The sequence below is a fragment of the Grampus griseus genome (assembly GCF_964374135.1).
Source record: "Grampus griseus genome assembly, chromosome: 15".
NCBI lineage: Eukaryota > Metazoa > Chordata > Mammalia > Artiodactyla > Delphinidae > Grampus > Grampus griseus.
Genome location: NC_139009.1, coordinates 74,477,586 through 74,495,825, shown reverse-complemented (window position 1 = coordinate 74,495,825; position 18,240 = coordinate 74,477,586). Strand labels below are relative to the sequence as shown.

General features: G+C 47.2%; 2 protein-coding genes across 5 annotated transcripts in view; one reads left to right on the top strand and one right to left on the bottom strand.

The window, feature by feature from the left end:
- USP39 (ubiquitin specific peptidase 39) overlaps positions 1-8,830 on the bottom strand; it is a 30,420-nt gene extending 21,590 nt beyond the window's left edge. Inside the window, exons 1-6 of one of the 3 annotated variants that reach the window (XM_082672048.1) lie at positions 8,800-8,830; positions 7,798-7,849; positions 5,345-5,414; positions 3,982-4,076; positions 2,598-2,734; positions 1,217-1,369 (exon numbers count right to left, since the gene is read on the bottom strand). In XM_082672048.1, coding sequence (XP_082528174.1) covers positions 1,217-1,369; positions 2,598-2,734; positions 3,982-4,076; positions 5,345-5,400 — 441 coding nt within the window. In that variant the 5' untranslated portion in view covers positions 5,401-5,414; positions 7,798-7,849; positions 8,800-8,830. Of the gene's footprint in view, positions 1-1,216; positions 1,370-2,597; positions 2,735-3,981; positions 4,077-5,344; positions 5,415-7,797; positions 7,850-8,289; positions 8,569-8,799 lie in introns of those variants that run through there. The other 2 variants (XM_082672047.1, XM_082672049.1) reach the window with 2 other exon arrangements.
- A 1,559-nt stretch (positions 8,831-10,389) lies between these two features.
- Positions 10,390-17,581, top strand: LOC309833439 (UPF0561 protein C2orf68 homolog). 2 transcript variants are annotated; one of them, XR_014297760.1, is made up of 5 exons: positions 10,390-10,624; positions 10,708-10,826; positions 11,719-11,870; positions 12,237-13,911; positions 17,368-17,581. XR_014297760.1 is itself a non-coding variant. In XM_082671741.1 (4 exons), exons 1-4 carry the CDS (start codon positions 10,518-10,520, stop codon positions 12,357-12,359), a joined length of 501 nt encoding a protein of 166 aa, XP_082527867.1. In that variant the 5' UTR covers positions 10,390-10,517; the 3' UTR covers positions 12,360-15,976. The 2 variants fall into 2 exon arrangements, 1 of the variants encoding a protein (XP_082527867.1); XM_082671741.1 differs by lacking the exon at positions 17,368-17,581 and having other exon boundaries at positions 12,237-15,976.
- The last annotated feature ends 659 nt before the right edge of the window (positions 17,582-18,240 follow it).

Here is an 18,240-nt window from a genome sequence, read left to right as displayed (position 1 = left end):
TATATATATATATGTATGCATAACCGAATCACCTTGCTGTATACCAGAAACTAACACAACACTGTAAATCAACTATACTTCAATTAAAAAAAAAGAAAAAGAAAAACACCCTTTTGTGTTGCTGGTGGATTTGTAAATTGCTACAAACCCCCTACAGCCTAGAATCTAGGCCCAAGGTGCATTAATACAAGAAGAAAAGAAGGTTAAATAAGTTAAATTCAACAAAATGGACTGACATGTAAACATTAAGGATGCTGCACAAGAATATTTACTGATTTCATAATATGCTTTTAAGTTAAAATACATACAAAGATACATACTACATTACTTTATAGATAAAAAATACAAATATTTTTCAAGTCTAGAAAAGAAATATAACAAAATGTAACAGTGTCACAAGAAGTACAAGACTATATATATATAGAAGAATACTCACTGCAACACTGGTAACAGAAATAAAAATGTGAGACAAGTGAAATTTTATGTATCAATTGGGAAATAACAAAATAAACCATAATACTGACACATGACAGGATATAATGCATTTGTGTACCTGCGTTTAGAATAAAGTTCTGGAGGTCTCTATACTGCTAACTACCCCAGGACAGAGTACTAGGGAAAGAAAGGAATGAAGCTTTTGTTTTATACTTTCTATATCTTCCCCCTACACAAGTACTTGTTTATACTTTTTTTAACCAGTTTTTTTTGAGTGAAGTAGGATGATTATTTTCTTATGCTTACCAACGTTTTCTAATTTTTCTACAATATGCGCACATTACTTGTGTAATTTTTTTAAAAAAGCAAAACAATTGCAAACAGGACAACTTTGGCTTTCTGCCTTTCCCACTGCAGGACTTCAGCACAGGGGCAGGACAGAGACATAACAGAGCCAACACAATGAACATCTGCACCATGAAAAGAAAAAGGATCATCTAGCTCACGTGTCTCTTACTTGGTACTGCAGGCCCCGCGCAGCTCCATCCCCCATTCCCTGGAAGCTCCAGAGGCTGGAACTGGTCCACCATTTGGTGGCAGCCCCTCAGGCAGACGGGAATGTTCTGCTTGGGGCAGAACAAACACCCAAGAAGAGTCCTTGGCAAGACTCGGGGTCTGAGGACCACCTGACTGCACTCCACCAGAAGGCAGCTGTTTCTTAGCCAAGCTTCACAGTGTTCCCGGGTTGCCCCCTCCCTCATGGTTCCCGCCTCCAACCTACCTGAAGGACGGCATTGGCGTAGTCGTTGGCCTTTATGTTATTCAGGCCCACGATACCGGGCAGGTAAGTGGTACCATCATATGCCCGGGACAACTTGGCTTGCTTGTCCAAGTTAGCGATCTGCTGCTTTGTGAAAGTGGGCTTCAACACATACTGAAAAGCAAAAGAAAATCCTAGGCTGTTTTAGGGCAGTCTACAGAGTTCACAAGATATATCCGCAACAGCAGTTTCTGCCAAAAGAAAAGATACTTTGGTCGTGAACGTCTCACCACCCACCCAAAGGGCTCCCAACAGTAGGTCTAAGGACTGAGGTAACATGCAATGGGCCCCGCCCCACGTTTCTCATCTAGAAGGTGATCTCTGTGTTTAACCCAAAGTCACTGAATCCCAGGCCTGCCCTCAGACCGCAGGTTCAGCCAAACCCGTGACAAACAACAGGGAGAAGCTGCAGGACACTCAAGTCTGCAGGAGGCAGGAGTCTGAGTCCCAGGTGGGACCTCACACAGAGCCAGCACACAGGCCCGGTGCAGGAACAGGAGTGTCACCTCCTATCTGTGCAGGACTGAGATCTCAGGACTCCCTGTGACTGGAGGGGCAGGATCAGAACCTTCCCTGTCCTAGACCTATGAGGGTCATCATGTCACACACTGGTCAGAGGTCGCCACTAACTCACTTTGAAAGCTTGAATTCCTTTCAGTTTCTCCATCTATAAATACTGTCCTTAACCACTTTAACTTCAACGTTAATAGACTGTTATAAAACATATGGAAGTGGAGTAAGTAGTGTTTCAAACACTCTGAAAACCAAGCTTTCCTTAATAAATAGAGCATTCAACTCTATTGAACATGCAGCCGCTGCTGAAAAGGAAAGCAATAATCAACAGTTCCAACAGTAATCAAAGCCCAAGAGGACTATCCACACTCCTCACTCAAGTGCAGTGACTCTTGGCACAGGGCACAAACCAGAGCCCACAGATGGACATGCTGGCCATTTTGGCAGCATCATGTCAAAAGTAGCCGGAAGCTGGTATACCTCTTGGCATCCAGCAGGTCCTACAGCAGGCCCAATTCACATCCCTACTCCAAAATATGGAAGGATAATTTATTTCACAAAAATGCTTTCACCCTAATTGAAAAGTAGCAATATTCCTTCAGTCCTAACCCTCAACATTAAAAGCAGAAATCAGAGCTAGGCTGTAGACCATGGGCCAAAATTATGGATTGTGACCTCCTCACTCTGTTTCTCTGGTTCCTGCCAAGGCGAAAGGAGCCTCTCGAGACTGTCAGAGATTCTTCCCTGACCTTGGGTGGGGCAGATCCTCAGGAGCCCTGGGGTGGCTCCCAGGATAACTGGTTCCAAACCAACCCTCTTGGACACGCACCGTGATATCCTCCAGCGAGGAATCGATGATCTCATAGTTGTCTGGGAGGCAGTAAAACTTGAGGGTGTGGAGGTTGAGGAAGACATGGTGACTAAACTGGACACTGTGAATGTAGGCATGAGACTTCAAACCCCGGCCTGTAGGGAAGAGTGAAAGGCTATGAGAGAAGGGCAGACTCCATAAGCACACAGATGAGGGGTAATTTTCCTTTCATTATTTTGTACCAGAACATGTTAGTATCAGCAAAAACAAAGTACTACACCATCCACGAAAGGAATCTCCCACATGAACTCTTCTCATCACAAAAATTAGCAAGAAAGAAGAGCGCATTATCTTTATTCCCTAGATGGCACAAGACATAAGGGAACTAATTTCATATACATGAACATAGAAAATATGTGTGGGTGTATTTGTGCGTGTGTGTGTATATGTATGTGTCTGTGTGTGTGCATATATGTATGTGTTTATGTATATGAGCTAGTTTCACGTATTAGAAACTAGGAATATCCATGTATATATCATATACATGTACGTACATGCATACACTGATTTGCACATACACACGTACATATCTGTGACAGTCCATCATCACCTAGTCCTGAGATTTCAACTGTCCACATTCACGACAATCCTGTACCCACATACTTTTGTTCACATTGCCACTCCTTTCTAGAGCATCTCACCCTTAACCTATTCAAACTCTATGTCCTGCATACAGAGTACAAGTTCCACCTCCTCCATGAACTCTACACAAACACTCCAGCTAACAATGATCTTTGCATATTTCAACTTTGCATATTTCAACTCCCATCATCCTTTGCATATTTTTGCATATTTCAACTCCTATCATCCTTATTTATACTCAGCGCCACACAGTCCAGCAGTAATCTTTATGGTCTTAAGAGAGTCTGCTGATTGTTTTACGTGTTAACCTTGACAGTTTATAAGATCCTTATTAGAGCAAAGAATGCAGTTTATAATTCTTTTGAATCCTCCACTATACTGTGTACAAAGCATTTGCTTGCTCTGAATGAACTGAAATAATAAATTTCCAGAGAAGAACAGAATGAAAAATTCCTTAGAGTAAAAGGATTCTCAGAAAAAGACATAAGTATAGAAAACATCAGAGATTCAAAAACCCAGAGTCTCTGGTACTTCCTACATAGTCTCTCATATGGCTAGTTCTTTCTTTCTTTCACATGTATTCAGGTTCTGACCAATCAGAGAACCTCCTGTGGATTTTCTAAGAGTATTCCACCTTCTTGGGAACAAAGATAGGGCTTATTAGACATGATTCCTAACAGCAGCTTACTTACTTCAAAAAAAAAATCCCTGAATAGAACTGTGGCTAGTGCTGAAAATGTGATGCAAAACATTTATTTACCCTGAAAGTACTTGCCACACACCAGACAGGCATACGCATTGATATGCGAGAGGGAGATGGAACACAGTTTCTCAAAGTCAAAGTCCAGCACACTCCTAAGAGAACCAAAACAAAACAGAAACAATTAATAGGGATGGTTGCCTAGGTGAGCACCTGAGCGAAGCAGTGTCCCTGGCTTCCTGTTCTGCAGTCACACAGCCGCCTTCAGAGAACAGTTCAACAATCACATACAAACCGTGGGGAACATTAACTCTTCCTTACCTAGGCATTTAATATAGCACCGCCACCCACCAAGCCCCAAAGCAGTGCAAAGGCATCTCCACCAACGACCCTCTTTCTTTTGAGTATTCACAACCAGTTGAGAATCTTCCATTACTTTCTCTGGAGGAAAAGCCACAAGTAGGACTAAAGTAACAGGGCCCCAACAGCATTCCAAATTAAAAGACATTAAAGGAAGGACATAAAAAGAGTGAATAAACCTTTCATAAAAGAAAATTTTATTTTTGTCCATAAAAATAAATGGGAAGCCTGAAGAACTTTAGGGGAATACCTACAAACAGATCTATCTATTCAAGTGCAAAGTAATGGTATATGAGTACTGGGCGGGTTAAGCGATAAAAGAAAATTTACCTCCACTGAATTCACAGGTGGCAAGAGGATTCATTCTCAAGCATTAACTCTGATTAATTGGTAATGGTCCCAGGAAAGCTGCGCTGTCAGTTAAAGGGGCCACTAGCCACACACAGCTACTGGTGTTTAAAAGTAAAATAATTAAAATTAAATAAAATTTAAAATTCAGTTCCTCAAGCCACATTTCAAGTGCTCAATATCCACAAGTAGCCCGTGCCTACCACAATGGACAGCCCTTAAAGAGCAATTCCATTGTTGCAGAAAAGTCTATTAGACAGTGCCACCCTACGGCATAAATGAAAAACCATCCTAAAATGCATCTGGGATCAAAGAATACCAAGATGGGGTAAACACCTCTGCTTTAGGATATATTTTTGTCTGATTTTCCTCTGCTGAATCCCAGGCACCTAGAGTAGTACCTAGCACACAGTCAGTGCTCAATAATATTTAAATTTGCTATTGTCATCGACACCACATATCCCTTTACTTCCTCATACAAATTCAAAATGAGCTAAAAGCTCTTTCTGCATATGCCCACCCTAAAACAACATGCTCTCTGACACTTTAAATTGAAGGGCAAAGATTAAAAAACAAGGCAAGAGGCACAGTTTTCTGGGCAGAAAGCTTTAAAAGAGCTAAAGTTTTGGAACGTATTTTTAACGTACAGTCCAAAGAACTTTCTGCGGAGACTCCATTGTTCTTTTGCTGCCCTAGGCATTCCTGTGCTACCGACCTGTTAATGGTGTCCAGGTAGGGGCAGTGGCGGCTCCTCCGATCCTCAGAATCCATGCGGCCATTTTTTGCTGAAAGGAAAAGCATCAAAAGCTCTGAAAATGGGAAACCCACACTCAGGGTCAACTACCAGTACAAACAAACACAAAAATGGGAAAAATTAATCAGGATGAGCTCCTGTACAGGCAGCCTGACAACACCAAAGAAGCCCACTTAACGGAACAGGCCACAAACTGAGAGGATATTCTTGAAACACATATAACCAACAAAGGAATTGCTTGCAATTACATAAAGAAATCTGGTGGAGATTTTAAAAAAAAAAAAGACAACCCAAAAGGAAATGAGGAAGACAGCCCTCAAACTTATGAAAAAATGCTGGGAATTCCCTGGCTGTCCAATGGTTAGGACTCTTGTGCTTCCACTGCAGGGGGCTGGGGTTCGTCCCTGGTTGGGGAACTAAGATCCTGCAAGCTTCACAGCATGGCCAAAAAGAAAAAGAAAGAAAGAAAAGATGCTCAACCTCACCAGTAATCAAGAACATGCAAATTTCCTTGCACAATGATATACCACTTCACACCTACCAGAGAGGAAAAAATAAAATCAGGCAATTCCAAGTGTTGGCAAATATGAAGAACAGTGAGAATGCTCATGTAACTGCTGGTGGGAGTATAAACTGTTACAACCTCTTAGAAAATAGTACAGCAAGATCAAAGCTGAAAATACACAGACCTTTTGGCCCAGCAATCTCTCTTCTACTTATATACCCTAGAGAACTTTTGCACATGTGCCATCAGGAATGCTTTACTAAAGAATATTTATAGCAGCAATATTTGAAAGAGACCAAACTGGAAACAACCCAAATGTCTACAACATATAAAAATGGGAGGAATACATTTTGGTATATCGTCAATAGAACACTGTGTTGCCGGATAAACGTCAACAATATGGCTAGCGGAAAAAAAAAAAAAAGGCAAAACAGAAGACAACATATAGTATGATTCCATTTATAACAAATACAAAATAAAATACAGTTCTACTCAGGGATGTATATGTGAGGTAAAACTGTAAATAATAAAATAATAAAAATAGAAATGATTAGAAAAAATTCAGTGATTACCCAAGCAAGCAAGGAAGGCAGATGCAACTAGGAAGGGGCCTATGGGAGCTTCTAAGGTACTGGTTAAGTACCACTTCTTAAGCTGAACAGCATCGGGAGGCAACTCTCCATGGGTCTCTCGAACTTCTGCACATATTGTGACCAGAGGCACTGACTGCCTCCAGACTATCTTGTCAAAGTTGTTTGTACAGTGAAGTTTGTTTCTATAGCTTTGGAAGTAGGAGACAGTGTGTCCCTACAGAGCAAAGGGGAGGCAAGCTCACAGCCCATTACAGAAGATTTGGGTTGTCTAAGCTTAGAGTTCTTGTCCTGTGAGGCCACCCACTGTGTGTATGGGTTCTCATCGTGTTGCACTGTGGGAACTGACTCAGTGAAGTGACAATGCTATATTCTGGCTACTGTTATTGCTGCAATAAGCTGTCTCAAGCCCAATAGCTCCATGTCTTCCATCAGCATCCATGAAACCACGGCAGGCTAACTTGGTAGTGTACAAAAAGGGTAAAATCTCAGACCCTTCACAATTCTTGACAAGTGGTAGATTTAAGGATATATATCCACACTCTTCTTTAAACTATACATGTGCTTGACATTTAGCTCATCTTAGTACCTATAATCTATTTCATGAAAAAAATAAAAGGGAAAAAAGAAAACAGCAGTAACCTCAACTGGGATCCTAGTGTGTCCCAGAGAAAACAATCTCCTTACCGTAAGTATACAAAATATCTAAGAAACAATTTCTCTTCCAAAGAAAGGGAAACATGAGGCTGACAGAATATTTAAGTAAAGGAAATCAAAGAATACTCTGAAATTATTAACTAGATTATTCAAAGAACATTTATCAAGCACTTTCCACGAGCAAGGTGCTAATCTGGACCCTGAGGGTAATATAAAAATATGTCAAACACAGGATTCTGAGCTAGAAATTTAAGAGTTAACATAAGAGTATAATTTTATATGGATAACCAGGTGCAGAGACTGAATTATAAAATCCTGGAGAATGAAGACCACCCCCCCCCATGAACACTGCCCCTAACATGTAGCCTTGTGATATGTTCACCTGCTAACTCACCAGAAAACAAGTACATAGGAACATGTTCAATGCAGAAGTTCCAAGTTCAGAGAAGGAAAAGATGTAATTGAGGTAAACAGGAAAAGCTTCAGAAATGATAGAAACCTACTTAATGATTGGTAAGATATCAACAAGTTGGAAAAGAGTGTACACACTACAGAGTACCATGGCTTGGCCAAGAAGTCTCCAGAAATTACTAAGAGAAGCAGAACGAGTCCAGCAGAAAAAGGCAGAGGGTACAGTCATAGATGGGAACTGACAGACTCACTGGCTTATTAGGGCTCTCAAAGGTCATGGGTTCCAGGACTCCTTCCGTTAACCTAGAGAGGGACAGACACGTGAAAATCACTTTCCCAAATCACCGTGACTCAGTCTCAGAGGCAGGACTAGAATCCATATCTCCTGGCTGCTACAGCCCTGGATAACAGGGCAGTGTGGTCCAAGTGCACAGCGTTCAGGCTCTCCACTCAGAAATTACAGCAAGACTCACTCCTCAGGTATTTTGTAAAAAACTAAAAAGAAGGGACACCTGTAAAACAATTAGCACAGCGCCTGGCCCGCATTAGACATCCGATAAAGGAAAGCTACCTGTTCTTATTACTGTTAGAAACGCTATAGCTACGATCCTGATCAAGACTAGTACTATCCTCATTAAAACGGAGTCGGGTCGCGAGTGGAGTGTGACTTCCCCGTGGGGAGAGAAGGTTGGAAAAAGAAAAAGAAGAACGCGACAGTGGAACCCGCGCCCGGCCCCGCGCACCTCGCACCTCCCGCTCAGGCTCCGAGTCCTCGTCGGCCTCGCGCTCCCGCTTCACCCGCACCGCCGGGATCACGGGCGCCAGGGCCTCGCGCGCGCTCGCCGGCTCGACCTCCCGCTTCACGCGCACCGGACTGCCCCGGGAGCTCGGAGCCTCTGTCTCCCGCTCCCGATCTCGCTCCCGTCTGACACGAGCCGAGCTGCTCCGCGACTCGGACTCGCGCTTCCCGCGGGTGGATCCACGGGACTCCCGCTTGGACCGGCCGGACATCGCCACTACCGGCCGAGTCGCCCGGCGCAGACTCCAAGGAAGACGAAGCACGCGGCAAGCGGCCAATCAGGAGCGGCGCTGTTATCAAGCCCAAGGTTTTCTACGAGTCGCCGATGGGGACAAATCAAGCCGCAGAGAACTTCTGGGAAGTACTACGCCTCTGGGGGGGGGGGCGGGTCTTTGCGGGTGCGCGCGCACCTGAGGCCGATAGGCGGGCCTACTGCCACTTTACTCATTATTACCCGTTTAAAGAGGCAGGAACCTTTCACTGGCTGCGGAAATTCTGGATTAAAAAAAGTTGTCATTGGGCCCCAGGTGTCTTCAAGATACTCTGTGTCCCCAAACCAGAATTGGCAGGTCGTCTCCAGTCTCCGAGCCTCGGAGACCGACGGCCCTGCACAGAACTAGGCGACATCCCCAAGTCATCGCCTTCGTGGAGCAATCCGACGGCTCTAATTCCACATTTAGAGGATTGTTCTTGGTATCACAGAAAAATGCAAACGACGAGCAGAAGACTAGTGACGCTACTGAAGCTCAAGCTTCAGGGTCTGTGACTTTCACGACCCCTTCCACAGCCCTGAACTATTCAATACTTTGTACAGTTCTACTGAGGTGTGATTGACATACAATAAAATTCACGTTTAGGGCTTCCCTGGTGGCGCAGTGGTTGAGAGTCCGCCTGCCGATGCAGGGGACACGGGTTCGTGCCCCGGTCCGGGAGGATCCCGCGTGCCACGGAGCGGCTGGGCCCGTGAGCCATGGCCGCTGAGCCTGCGCGTCCGGAGCCTGTGCTCCGCAACGGGAGAGGCCGCAACGGTGAGAGGCCTGCGTACCGAAAAAAAAAAAAAAAAATTCACGTTTAAAGTGTGCAATTTGCTGAATACTGATAGAGGTATGTATACACTCTGAAACCACCACCACGATCAAGATAATGAACCTAACCACCATCCACCAAGTGTTCCCCTGCCCCGACCATTGATCTGCTTTCTGTCGCTAGAGATCAGTGTCACTTGTTAGAGTCTTATATAAATAGAAGCACCCAGAGAGTCCTCTTTTTATCCCCGGCTTCTTTCACTCGGCGTGTTTGTTTTGAGCTTCATCCAAGTTGTTGAGTGCTCGTTCCTTTTGATTGCTCAGCGGCATCCCACTGTGCGGATGTACCAGTCTGTCCCTGTTCTAATCACGGATTCCTACTTTTATCTCTTTTTAAAGAGGATTCAAAAATGGCACAGTCTCAGACGCCTGAAAGGCCCTGGGTCCTCCCACGCCGAGAGTTAAGACATCGGTCCGGTGGGCGCCGAGACGAGCTGGGTAGCGGGAAAGTCCGCAGAGCTCTGGTGCTGCGCTGGCTGGAAGGAGCGTCCCCGCCGGCGGCGGCGCGGAGCCCCGGGCGGGCGCGGGCTGGGCTGGGCGGCCGGGGCGCCGCTGTGTGCCCTGCCCTGGCACTCGCCTCCTCACGACCTCTTTGGAGGTAGGTGATATCAGTGCCCTCATTTACAAATGAGTAAACTGAGACACAGCGGGGTGCAACAGTCAGCCAAGGTCACGCAGCTGGTGATGGAGTTTCACAGCATCCAAGCACAGGAAAAAGGACGGGAAGGCTCCACACCGAACGCTGAGTGGTGTGATGGGTGCTTTGTGTTTTTCTGGATTTTCTGATGTAGCAGCACTAAACCTAAATCCTGGTTTCCTACTGATAAGGTCACAACGAAAGAAAAGCCCCGCCCCGGAGTGGAAGTTGCGCATGCCCCATTGCCCCCCGCCCCGCCCGCTCCAGGAACTCCGCGCGCTGGGACATTCGGCCCGGCTGGCCATTTCCCGGCCGACGTCAGGGCGCAGGGTCGAAAGTCGAGTGAAGAGGGGCGCGGAGCTCTCGGGGGCAGGAGGGTGGCAGTTGGGGCCGTTGAGGAGGCGGCGGCGGCGGCGGCGGTGGCGGCGGCTCCGCGCACAGGGTCTCCAGATGGAAGCGGCGCCGGGGCCCGGACCCGGGCTCTGCTGCAAGCCTGGCGGGCGGCTGGACATGAGCCACGGCTTCGTGCACCACATTCGACGGAACCAGCTCGCCCGGTACCGCCCCGCCCCGCGCCACGGCTGCCAGTCCCAGCCTGGCCTGGCTCGGCCGTCCCTGACTCCCGCTCGGCTCCCCGCAGGGACGACTACGACAAGAAGGTGAAGCAGGCGGCCAAGGAGAAGGCGAGGAGGCGGCACACGCCTGCGCCCACTCGGCCCCGAAAACCCGACCTGCAGGTGTACCTGCCGCGACATCGAGGTGAGGCCGCCCGCCCCGCGCGCTCTTCTGCCCCCGGGCCCTCTGCCTCCACGCGTTCTTCTTTTGTGTCTGGGAAAAAACTATGTCCTACCTCCCAAGGCTCATTTCATCTTCAACGTCTATCTCGACGCTCCCCAATCGCCGCTCAGTGATTCTGCCCGCAGCACAGGGAGGGCTCAAGGCCCGCAGTTAAGCATCACTATTACCGGACCTCCCTGAGAGTCGGCAAATTGTCCGCCGCTTTGCCCCGAGCGTACTATATTTTCGCACTCCCACCAGCTAACAGGAAAAAAGTTTGGCACAGCTCTAGGCGACGAGGACATAATTGTGCAATGAAGCCCAGACCCAGTTAATGGGTTTTTTTCTCCAGCTTACTTGTGATCTAGAGATTACAGTAGTTAATGTGCGATGCTAAATTTTTTGAGCTTCTCTTATGAGTGTTTTTAGAGGTTATGTGCAGTCATTCATTTAGCTTTCAGAGGACCCGGTAAGATGGGAACTATTATCATTTCTGATTCACAGTCAGGGAAACAGGCAGAGAAAGGTTTCGTAACTTGTTGGAGATATCAGAGAAGTAAATGGCAGAGCCTGAATTTGAACCCAGGCAGAGCCCTATTCATCTCTCCACTACCTTACAACCGTGTAGACAGATGTGCACTGTATACCGACTGCGTGGTAGGACTGTGCTGGTCCTGGGGCAGGGATACAAAGGTGAATAAAATTCCTGATAGGCGGCTGATTTCACACACACACACACACACACACACACACACAGGTACATTCTGGGTCCATGAGAAGATTGGGGCTTTACAATATGTTTTCCTGTATCATCTTTGGGCAGGGGTTCCAGCAGCCTTCCTCCCTTCCCTCTCACTCTGGTTCATCCTTCCAGATGGCTCTACCCACCCAAGCAACCCAGGCTGTGAGGAGTCTGGTGAAAGCAGCAGTAGTGGCAGCTCTGAGCCAGAGCTCCCTGGCCATCAGCTCTTCTGCTTAGAATATGAGGCGGACAGCGGAGACGTCACTTCAGTTATCGTGTATCAGGTACGCCCGATGGAAACAGCTGCAGCCTGAAGGTCCTGGGCCGTGATGGAAATCACTGCCGGACCTGGAGCCACTGTTTTCCTCAGGGCCAGTGGGAAGTGTTTGTTCCACATGAGAGCACAGACTGCTGGGCGATGCTTTTGAGCACAAGTCACTCCCGTCACACAGTGATTCTCAGCGGGCAACAGGGAGGGCTCATGGCCCCCAGTTGAGAGTCACTATTACAGGGGACACCTGGGAAATGACAGGCATTGGCAAGAAGTTGTGAGTCAAACAGAGTTCTCTGAGAGTGTTGTCTAGGGACAGGGCAGGTCGCCTTTTCAGAAGAGGCCAGGCCCTGAGCTTCCCGACCCTTCCTCCACGTAGGATGATGATCCAGGAAGGGTGAGCGAGGAGGTGTCAGCACACACGCCTCTGGAGCCACCCATGCGAGAGGCCCTCAAGTTGCGCATCCAGGAGGAGATTGCAAAGCGCCAGAACCGACACTGACCAGACTGGAGTCGCTGTCCAGGGAGCCGCCCCTAGTTTGGGGGTGCCAGGACCAGTCTGAGCTGATCTTGAGGACCAGCCCCCCCCCCCCGCCCCAGAGCTGCCACATCCACAGGAAAAGGGTGTCACAGGGACTACGCCTGGCCACCTCCCTTGTAGCCATTCTTTCTCGTATATTGGCTCATTTGACCAGCCTAATGTTCTGGACGTTTTTGAGAATTTTGTTTGGTTAGCTTGGTGTTCTGGAAGCAAAGATTCCGGGGAGAGATGAGGCTTATGAGACCTTCTGCCAACGTGCTGCTTTCTCACCAAGGTCACATGCGCCAGGGCATCTGACCACGCTGCTCCATAAGCCCCGTTTGTTATTTTATGGTTCCTTTCTTCTGTGTTTCTGTTCACTTCCATCCGTGCTTTCCTAGATCATCTTTTCAGCTCTGTTTCTTTGTTCTTTTCTTTCCTTCATCTTTTTTGTCTCCCAATCCATCAGTTCCACCCCGCCCCCCACCTCCCAGTGTGACTGCTCAGCTACGGATGCTCAGGACTTTGGAGATGGGGTACTGGGGTCTACCTTCCTGACAGGCTCTCCCAGTAATTCTGATACCAGTCGAGGGAGATGATCTTCTTTGACGCCTACTTGTGAGGATGTCTTCCTCCCCTTCCGTGGTTTTTGCAGGTTTCTCCCATGCTCCACCGCTTCACACAGTCTAGGTAAGGAGATCTAGAAAGATGATGCCAGGATTAAACTGTGAGGATTTCTTGCAGCAAAACCTGCCAGGGTTCGGACTACAGAATTCCAGCTTCCAGCCTCATCCCTAGCTGTGAACAGACCATCCTCTGTTCAGGCTAAAAGGGAATTATCAAAACAAGCCTGAAACCGTGTTTCCAAATGTGATTTAACAGCCTTGAATGTACATACAAAGGGAAATTCAACATTAGCAATAATTGTCTGTTTCAAGCCCTAGTTGGGAAAAAGAAAAAAAAAAAAAAGCCTGAAGAGAGCCCTAGAGGGAGCGAAACAAACCTCCTTCATCTGCCCTTCCCCTGCTCTGTGCTTTCTCCTTTCCTACCTCCCAGGAGTATAGAGTATATAAAACTCCCAGTAGATCCTGAGAATAAAGATCCCAGGAATATCACTGCTTTCACCTAAGTGAACATTTTTCCTAATGCAGGGTTGGGCTACAGTCTGAGAAATCCACAAGCGATCCCACGCACTGCGGTTCCAAGCCACTTCAGTTTTCCAGCAAATGGGCCTAACCTCAGTGACTTGAAGTATGGGGTTTAAGTGAGCCCGTGAGCACTGAGACTTCTTCAAACCAAAGCCCCCTGCCCCACAGGTCTTTCCTCATCAGGGTCTCAAGGTCTCATCAGGGTCTCAAGATCAGTCTGGCTGGTCCCTCTCAGCAGCTTTTCTCTTAAAGGACACCTGAGAGCACTTCTGGTTCATGCCCTATACACCCCTGCAGATCTACCCCCTCTGAAATGGGGCAAGGCAGCTACTTCGACTCCATCGTTAAAATGCAGCAAGTCGCAGCTCGCGGGGAAGGTGAGTGAGGTGGGTAAATTAGAAGGACCTGGTTGTGAAGGCAGCCAGGGACCAGCACACTCTCGACCCCCAGGGCTGGCCCAAGGTTAAATGCCTTAAACTTGCCAGTCCTGGGCTCAGTTCTGCTTTCGAAGGAGAAAGTCTGTCCTCATTCAGCCAGGCTGCAAGTGCCTTTTGACTTTTAACGTTAACTACCCTCCAGAGCCTCCCGGGTCGAGGAGACTATGCCATGTTCTATCCCCAATCTTCCTGCAGCTCAGCGCCAGTCATTTTAGTCTTCCAGCTCTTCAGCTGATCTTCTGACTTGGACATAGGATTTCACTGGAACTTTTAGGCTTCCTAGTCTGGAAATATTTTGAGGTTCGTCTTCTCACGGCTGGATGGCCCGTTTCCTGGATTTATTATAGAATTTAGAAACAAGTCCAGAAGAGGAGGTTGGGGGCATGGCACCTGAAATTTTAGCCTCCATTCCTGTGAGAATTGTGTACCTATCCTGTCCTTCTGTGTGTTTATCGTGTAATCCTAACACTCTCAGGTAAGAGAATGATGGTAATATCTTGCTTGCAAGCGTTTTCTTGAGGCCCTTTGCTTTATATCAAGTGCATATCAAATATTTTCCACTCAAGAAAACATTCTAATTTGTAGCTAATTTGTGCCACGAGACTATATAAAGCGCTAAGCCTGGTACTTAAATGAGGCATTGTCCTTCAGAGCAGGCCTGTTGGTGGTGATGGTGTCATCACTGCAGGTGTGCCTGAGATGCTTCTCTGGTGATGGCCCTCAGCCCACTGACAGCCTTACAGCTTCGCTCGTTGCTTCTGCCACACCTCATCCCAGTCCAAGGTAGTACTATCCAGTATGGTTACCGGACTTGCCTCTCGATGTCTTCCAGCTGTTTTCAAATATCAGTGCTTTGCCATCAAGGAGCATGTTCCAGAGCATTTCCCAGAGGCTCTAGAGATGTCCCAAAGAGGACTGTCCTGTGCTGTTTGGTGCGGTGGCAACAGCATTAGACTAGCTGGGGCTTTCCGGCAGACTGCTTCAGAATCAACACTCATTTAACTAGATATATTCTCAGCCGCCTTAAAAAACACAGTCTTGTAGCCTGACAAGCATATCTGACGTTCATCCAAAATGAAGTGATCTTCACTTACTAAGGCTAAGCCTTGGATTTTAAGGCTTTGTGTTTCCTGGGCCACAGTGGGTGATTACTAATAGAAGGAAGCTGGGGCCTGCAGGGGCTTTGGGCTGTGCGAGAGTAAACACTAAAGCTTGAGTTCCAGCCAGCTGGCAAGTGTGGAAGTCTTTGAAGAAGGTAACGCAAGAAGGGAAAAGGAGAATGCAAAGCCTTTTGTACTGAGTGAGAGTAGGAGCCCGGCCAGCCGGTAGGACCAACGTGGGCAATAAGAAATGCTTGTTCCTGGACTTCGCTGGCAGTCCAGTGGTTAAGACTCTGCGCTTCCAATGCAGGGGATGCAGGTTCGATTGCTGGTCGGGGAACTAAGATCCCACATGCCTCACGACGTGGCCAAAAAAAATGCTTCTCCCTGTGGATGAGCGTCTGAAAGGGACATTCCGTCTCCATTGTTCCACTCTGAGGGGCACTGCCATCTAGAGATTAGCCCACGAAACTGGAAGAAACCCTTTGGGGTGGGGGGTATCCAGTTTGCTGTGCATCTGACAGGATCTGTGGATGGTAAGGTAGGGATCCCCCAGCTGGTCACAAATATAAATGGGGCATATAGAAAGAAAACTAAGGACAGATTACTTTCCTACCTCTGAGCCTTCTTTGGGAAGAAGAACCATGGAATGGTGACAATTATCTGAAACGTTTTAAGCTCCCTCCTTGAACTCCTGTCCCTGAGGAATCAAATGACCAAGCCACCCCAGATTTCCCCAGGAGGTGGAGTGATGCCAGAAGGGAAGAGAGTGAATGGCCCCTCTGCCTTCCCAGAGCCACCAGAATGAGACTGGTTGCACTGGCTGTGTCGTGTTAAGTGTGTAAAAAGCTATACATTCTTCTCTTTTCTCATTTCGTTTCTGCGTTTGGATGAATAAAGTGACATGGAAATTATTTGAAAATCCTGGAAGGAAGGTACTTTTCAAATACAGTATTTTTTTCAGCCAATAAACTTACTATTTTTATAGCACTGTTTTTGCCAAGAGTTGTGAAATCACTTGTGTACATAAGGAAATGAAGATTACATGCTGCCCTAAAGTCATTCAGCAGCGCAGAATCAGCACTGGAAATCTCATCTCTTGTTCTGCCTATTTTAAGAACTGTCCTGGTTGGAGCATAACAAGTAGACTCACGTGGCATTAGAGCTGGAAAGGCCTTTTAAAGACATCTGGTCCTACTTTTTACCTGATACGCAACTCCTCCCTACCGACTACCCATGAAGAGCCCTTCTGTCTTGGGCTAATTCTCTGTTTTAGGGATGACTCTGATTGTCACGTTAAACCCAAATCTGCCTCCTTGTCAAGGTTCTGGGGTGCTTGCCTTACCCCTACTTTAGGATAGAACGGCCAGTTTAGAACCTGAGTAGCCTTCTCAGGCCTTCCCCATGATCGTGGTGGGAGAGGAACTGAAACCCAGCTCAACAGGTGATAGTAAATGTTGATTAAGAATTGCAAAGCTTCCAGGGGCCTTCTCTGGTGGTCCAGTGGTTAAGACTTCGCCTTCCAATGCAGGGGGTGCAGGTTCCATTCCTGGTCAGGGATCTAAGATCCCACATGCTTCCCCGCCAAAAAACCAAAGCATAAAAAACAGAAGCAATATTGTAACAAATTCAATAAAGACTTTACAAATGGGCCACATCAAAAAAAGAAAATATATATTTTTTTTAAATTGCAAAGCTTCCAAAGCAGTAGGAAATGCTGAGCGTTCAGGGCACCATTGGGCAGATGAGAAAAAGGTGTCTGCTCCAAGGACAACACTCCTGGGCAGGAAGTTGGTGCTTCTTGGTAAATTAGAAAGAGGCACTCCCTTGTCCTGGGGCACAGCATGGCCAGCAGACGGACTGGATTTTCCACCCCCCGGTCCTTCAGCCAGGTTTCTTGTACGGTGATCGCTGTGCACTGCCATACTTTTTGACCCTGATTTAACTGCTTGTGCTGATGCAATTTGGAAGAGGGCCCTCCAACAGGTTTCCTGTTTGCGTTTTTACCTTCCACTAGGTCCAGAAAGGTTTCTCCTTCCTCAAGCTGTCGTCCAGTTAGTTTATCTTCTCCATTTCCCCCATGGTACACGGCCCTGTTTCTGCCTATTACATTTGCTTCACCAGTGCTGCCGAACTTAAGCTCCCTGGTTCCCAGCAGCCTGGGCCCATGCTCCCTTCAAGTAAACGTCTGTCAGCCCCAGTGTTGTCTCACAAGGGCTCCAACAGATATGCTGGGCTGCCGTTTAGAGTGCCAGTTACACTTCCAGTGTGTGAAAGGAAGACCTCCTCTTTTAATCATGAAAAGAATGTCTAGGAGGGCACCCTTGGCCTGTTAAGTGTGGACGAAGAATGTCTCCTGCCATGTCAGGAAAAAAGATGTGACCATCAAGCCTGCGGCCATCCCCTGCTGTGCACCCTGAGGGGATTCAGGGTGGAGAAAAGCAGGATACTGGCGTAGATACTTAAGGTGCGTATCAAAGGAATGATTTCAATGAGCCCAGACTCTTGTATCTTCCCATACATAGAAAAGCGCTAATTCTTTAACTTGAGGTGTCTGTTTACTGGTCTTTAATTAACAGTAAGCTTTTGATATTACAAATACCTGGGTTTTGCAAAAACTCCCATCCTGGCTTCTCCCCTGCTTCTTTGGAGCAGTCCCTCAGAGGTATCCGAGAGGCTTCCTCCAGGGCTTGAGTCCTCAGAAAGTCTACCGAATAAAACAATTCTCAACTTTTAGGTTGTGCATTTTTTTCATTCAACATAAATTTTGGTGAAGCTGTTGGGTAATTTATCCTCACAGTTGTTTGCTTTTTCCCAGATTGCTCTGGGTCTCCTGCCTTCCTCTCCTCTCCTTTGCCTCCCAACACCTGGCCAAGTGTGTCTACTTTGAATGGATATTGTTTCAAGTGAGTGTTCAGCAGTCAGGAAACACATTTTGGACACTGACTTCTGGACAGTACACTGTGTACTAATACCCCGGAAAATAAAATGTATCTGATGAAAGTAGCCCTCCTCCAGAGTTTGCTGAGCCGAGGGAAGCAAAAGCCAAATCCAGAGCGCTGGTTTCCTAAGGAACAGCCAAGGCTTTGTGCTTGCTTCTCTGCAGACCCACCTCGCCTTGGACAGCGGCAGGCACGGGGTGCCACATGGAGGGAGGCTGCCCGAAGTCACTGTCGGC

Coding starts and splice junctions, on each gene's coding strand:
- LOC309833439 (XM_082671741.1), top strand. CDS start 10,518: ATGGAAGCGGCGCCGGGGCCCGGACCCGGGCTCTGCTGCAAGCCTGGC. Junction 10,827..11,718: donor GTACCTGCCGCGACATCGAG/GTGAGGCCGCCC, acceptor TCATCCTTCCAG/ATGGCTCTACCCACCCAAGC. Junction 11,871..12,236: donor CTTCAGTTATCGTGTATCAG/GTACGCCCGATG, acceptor TCCTCCACGTAG/GATGATGATCCAGGAAGGGT.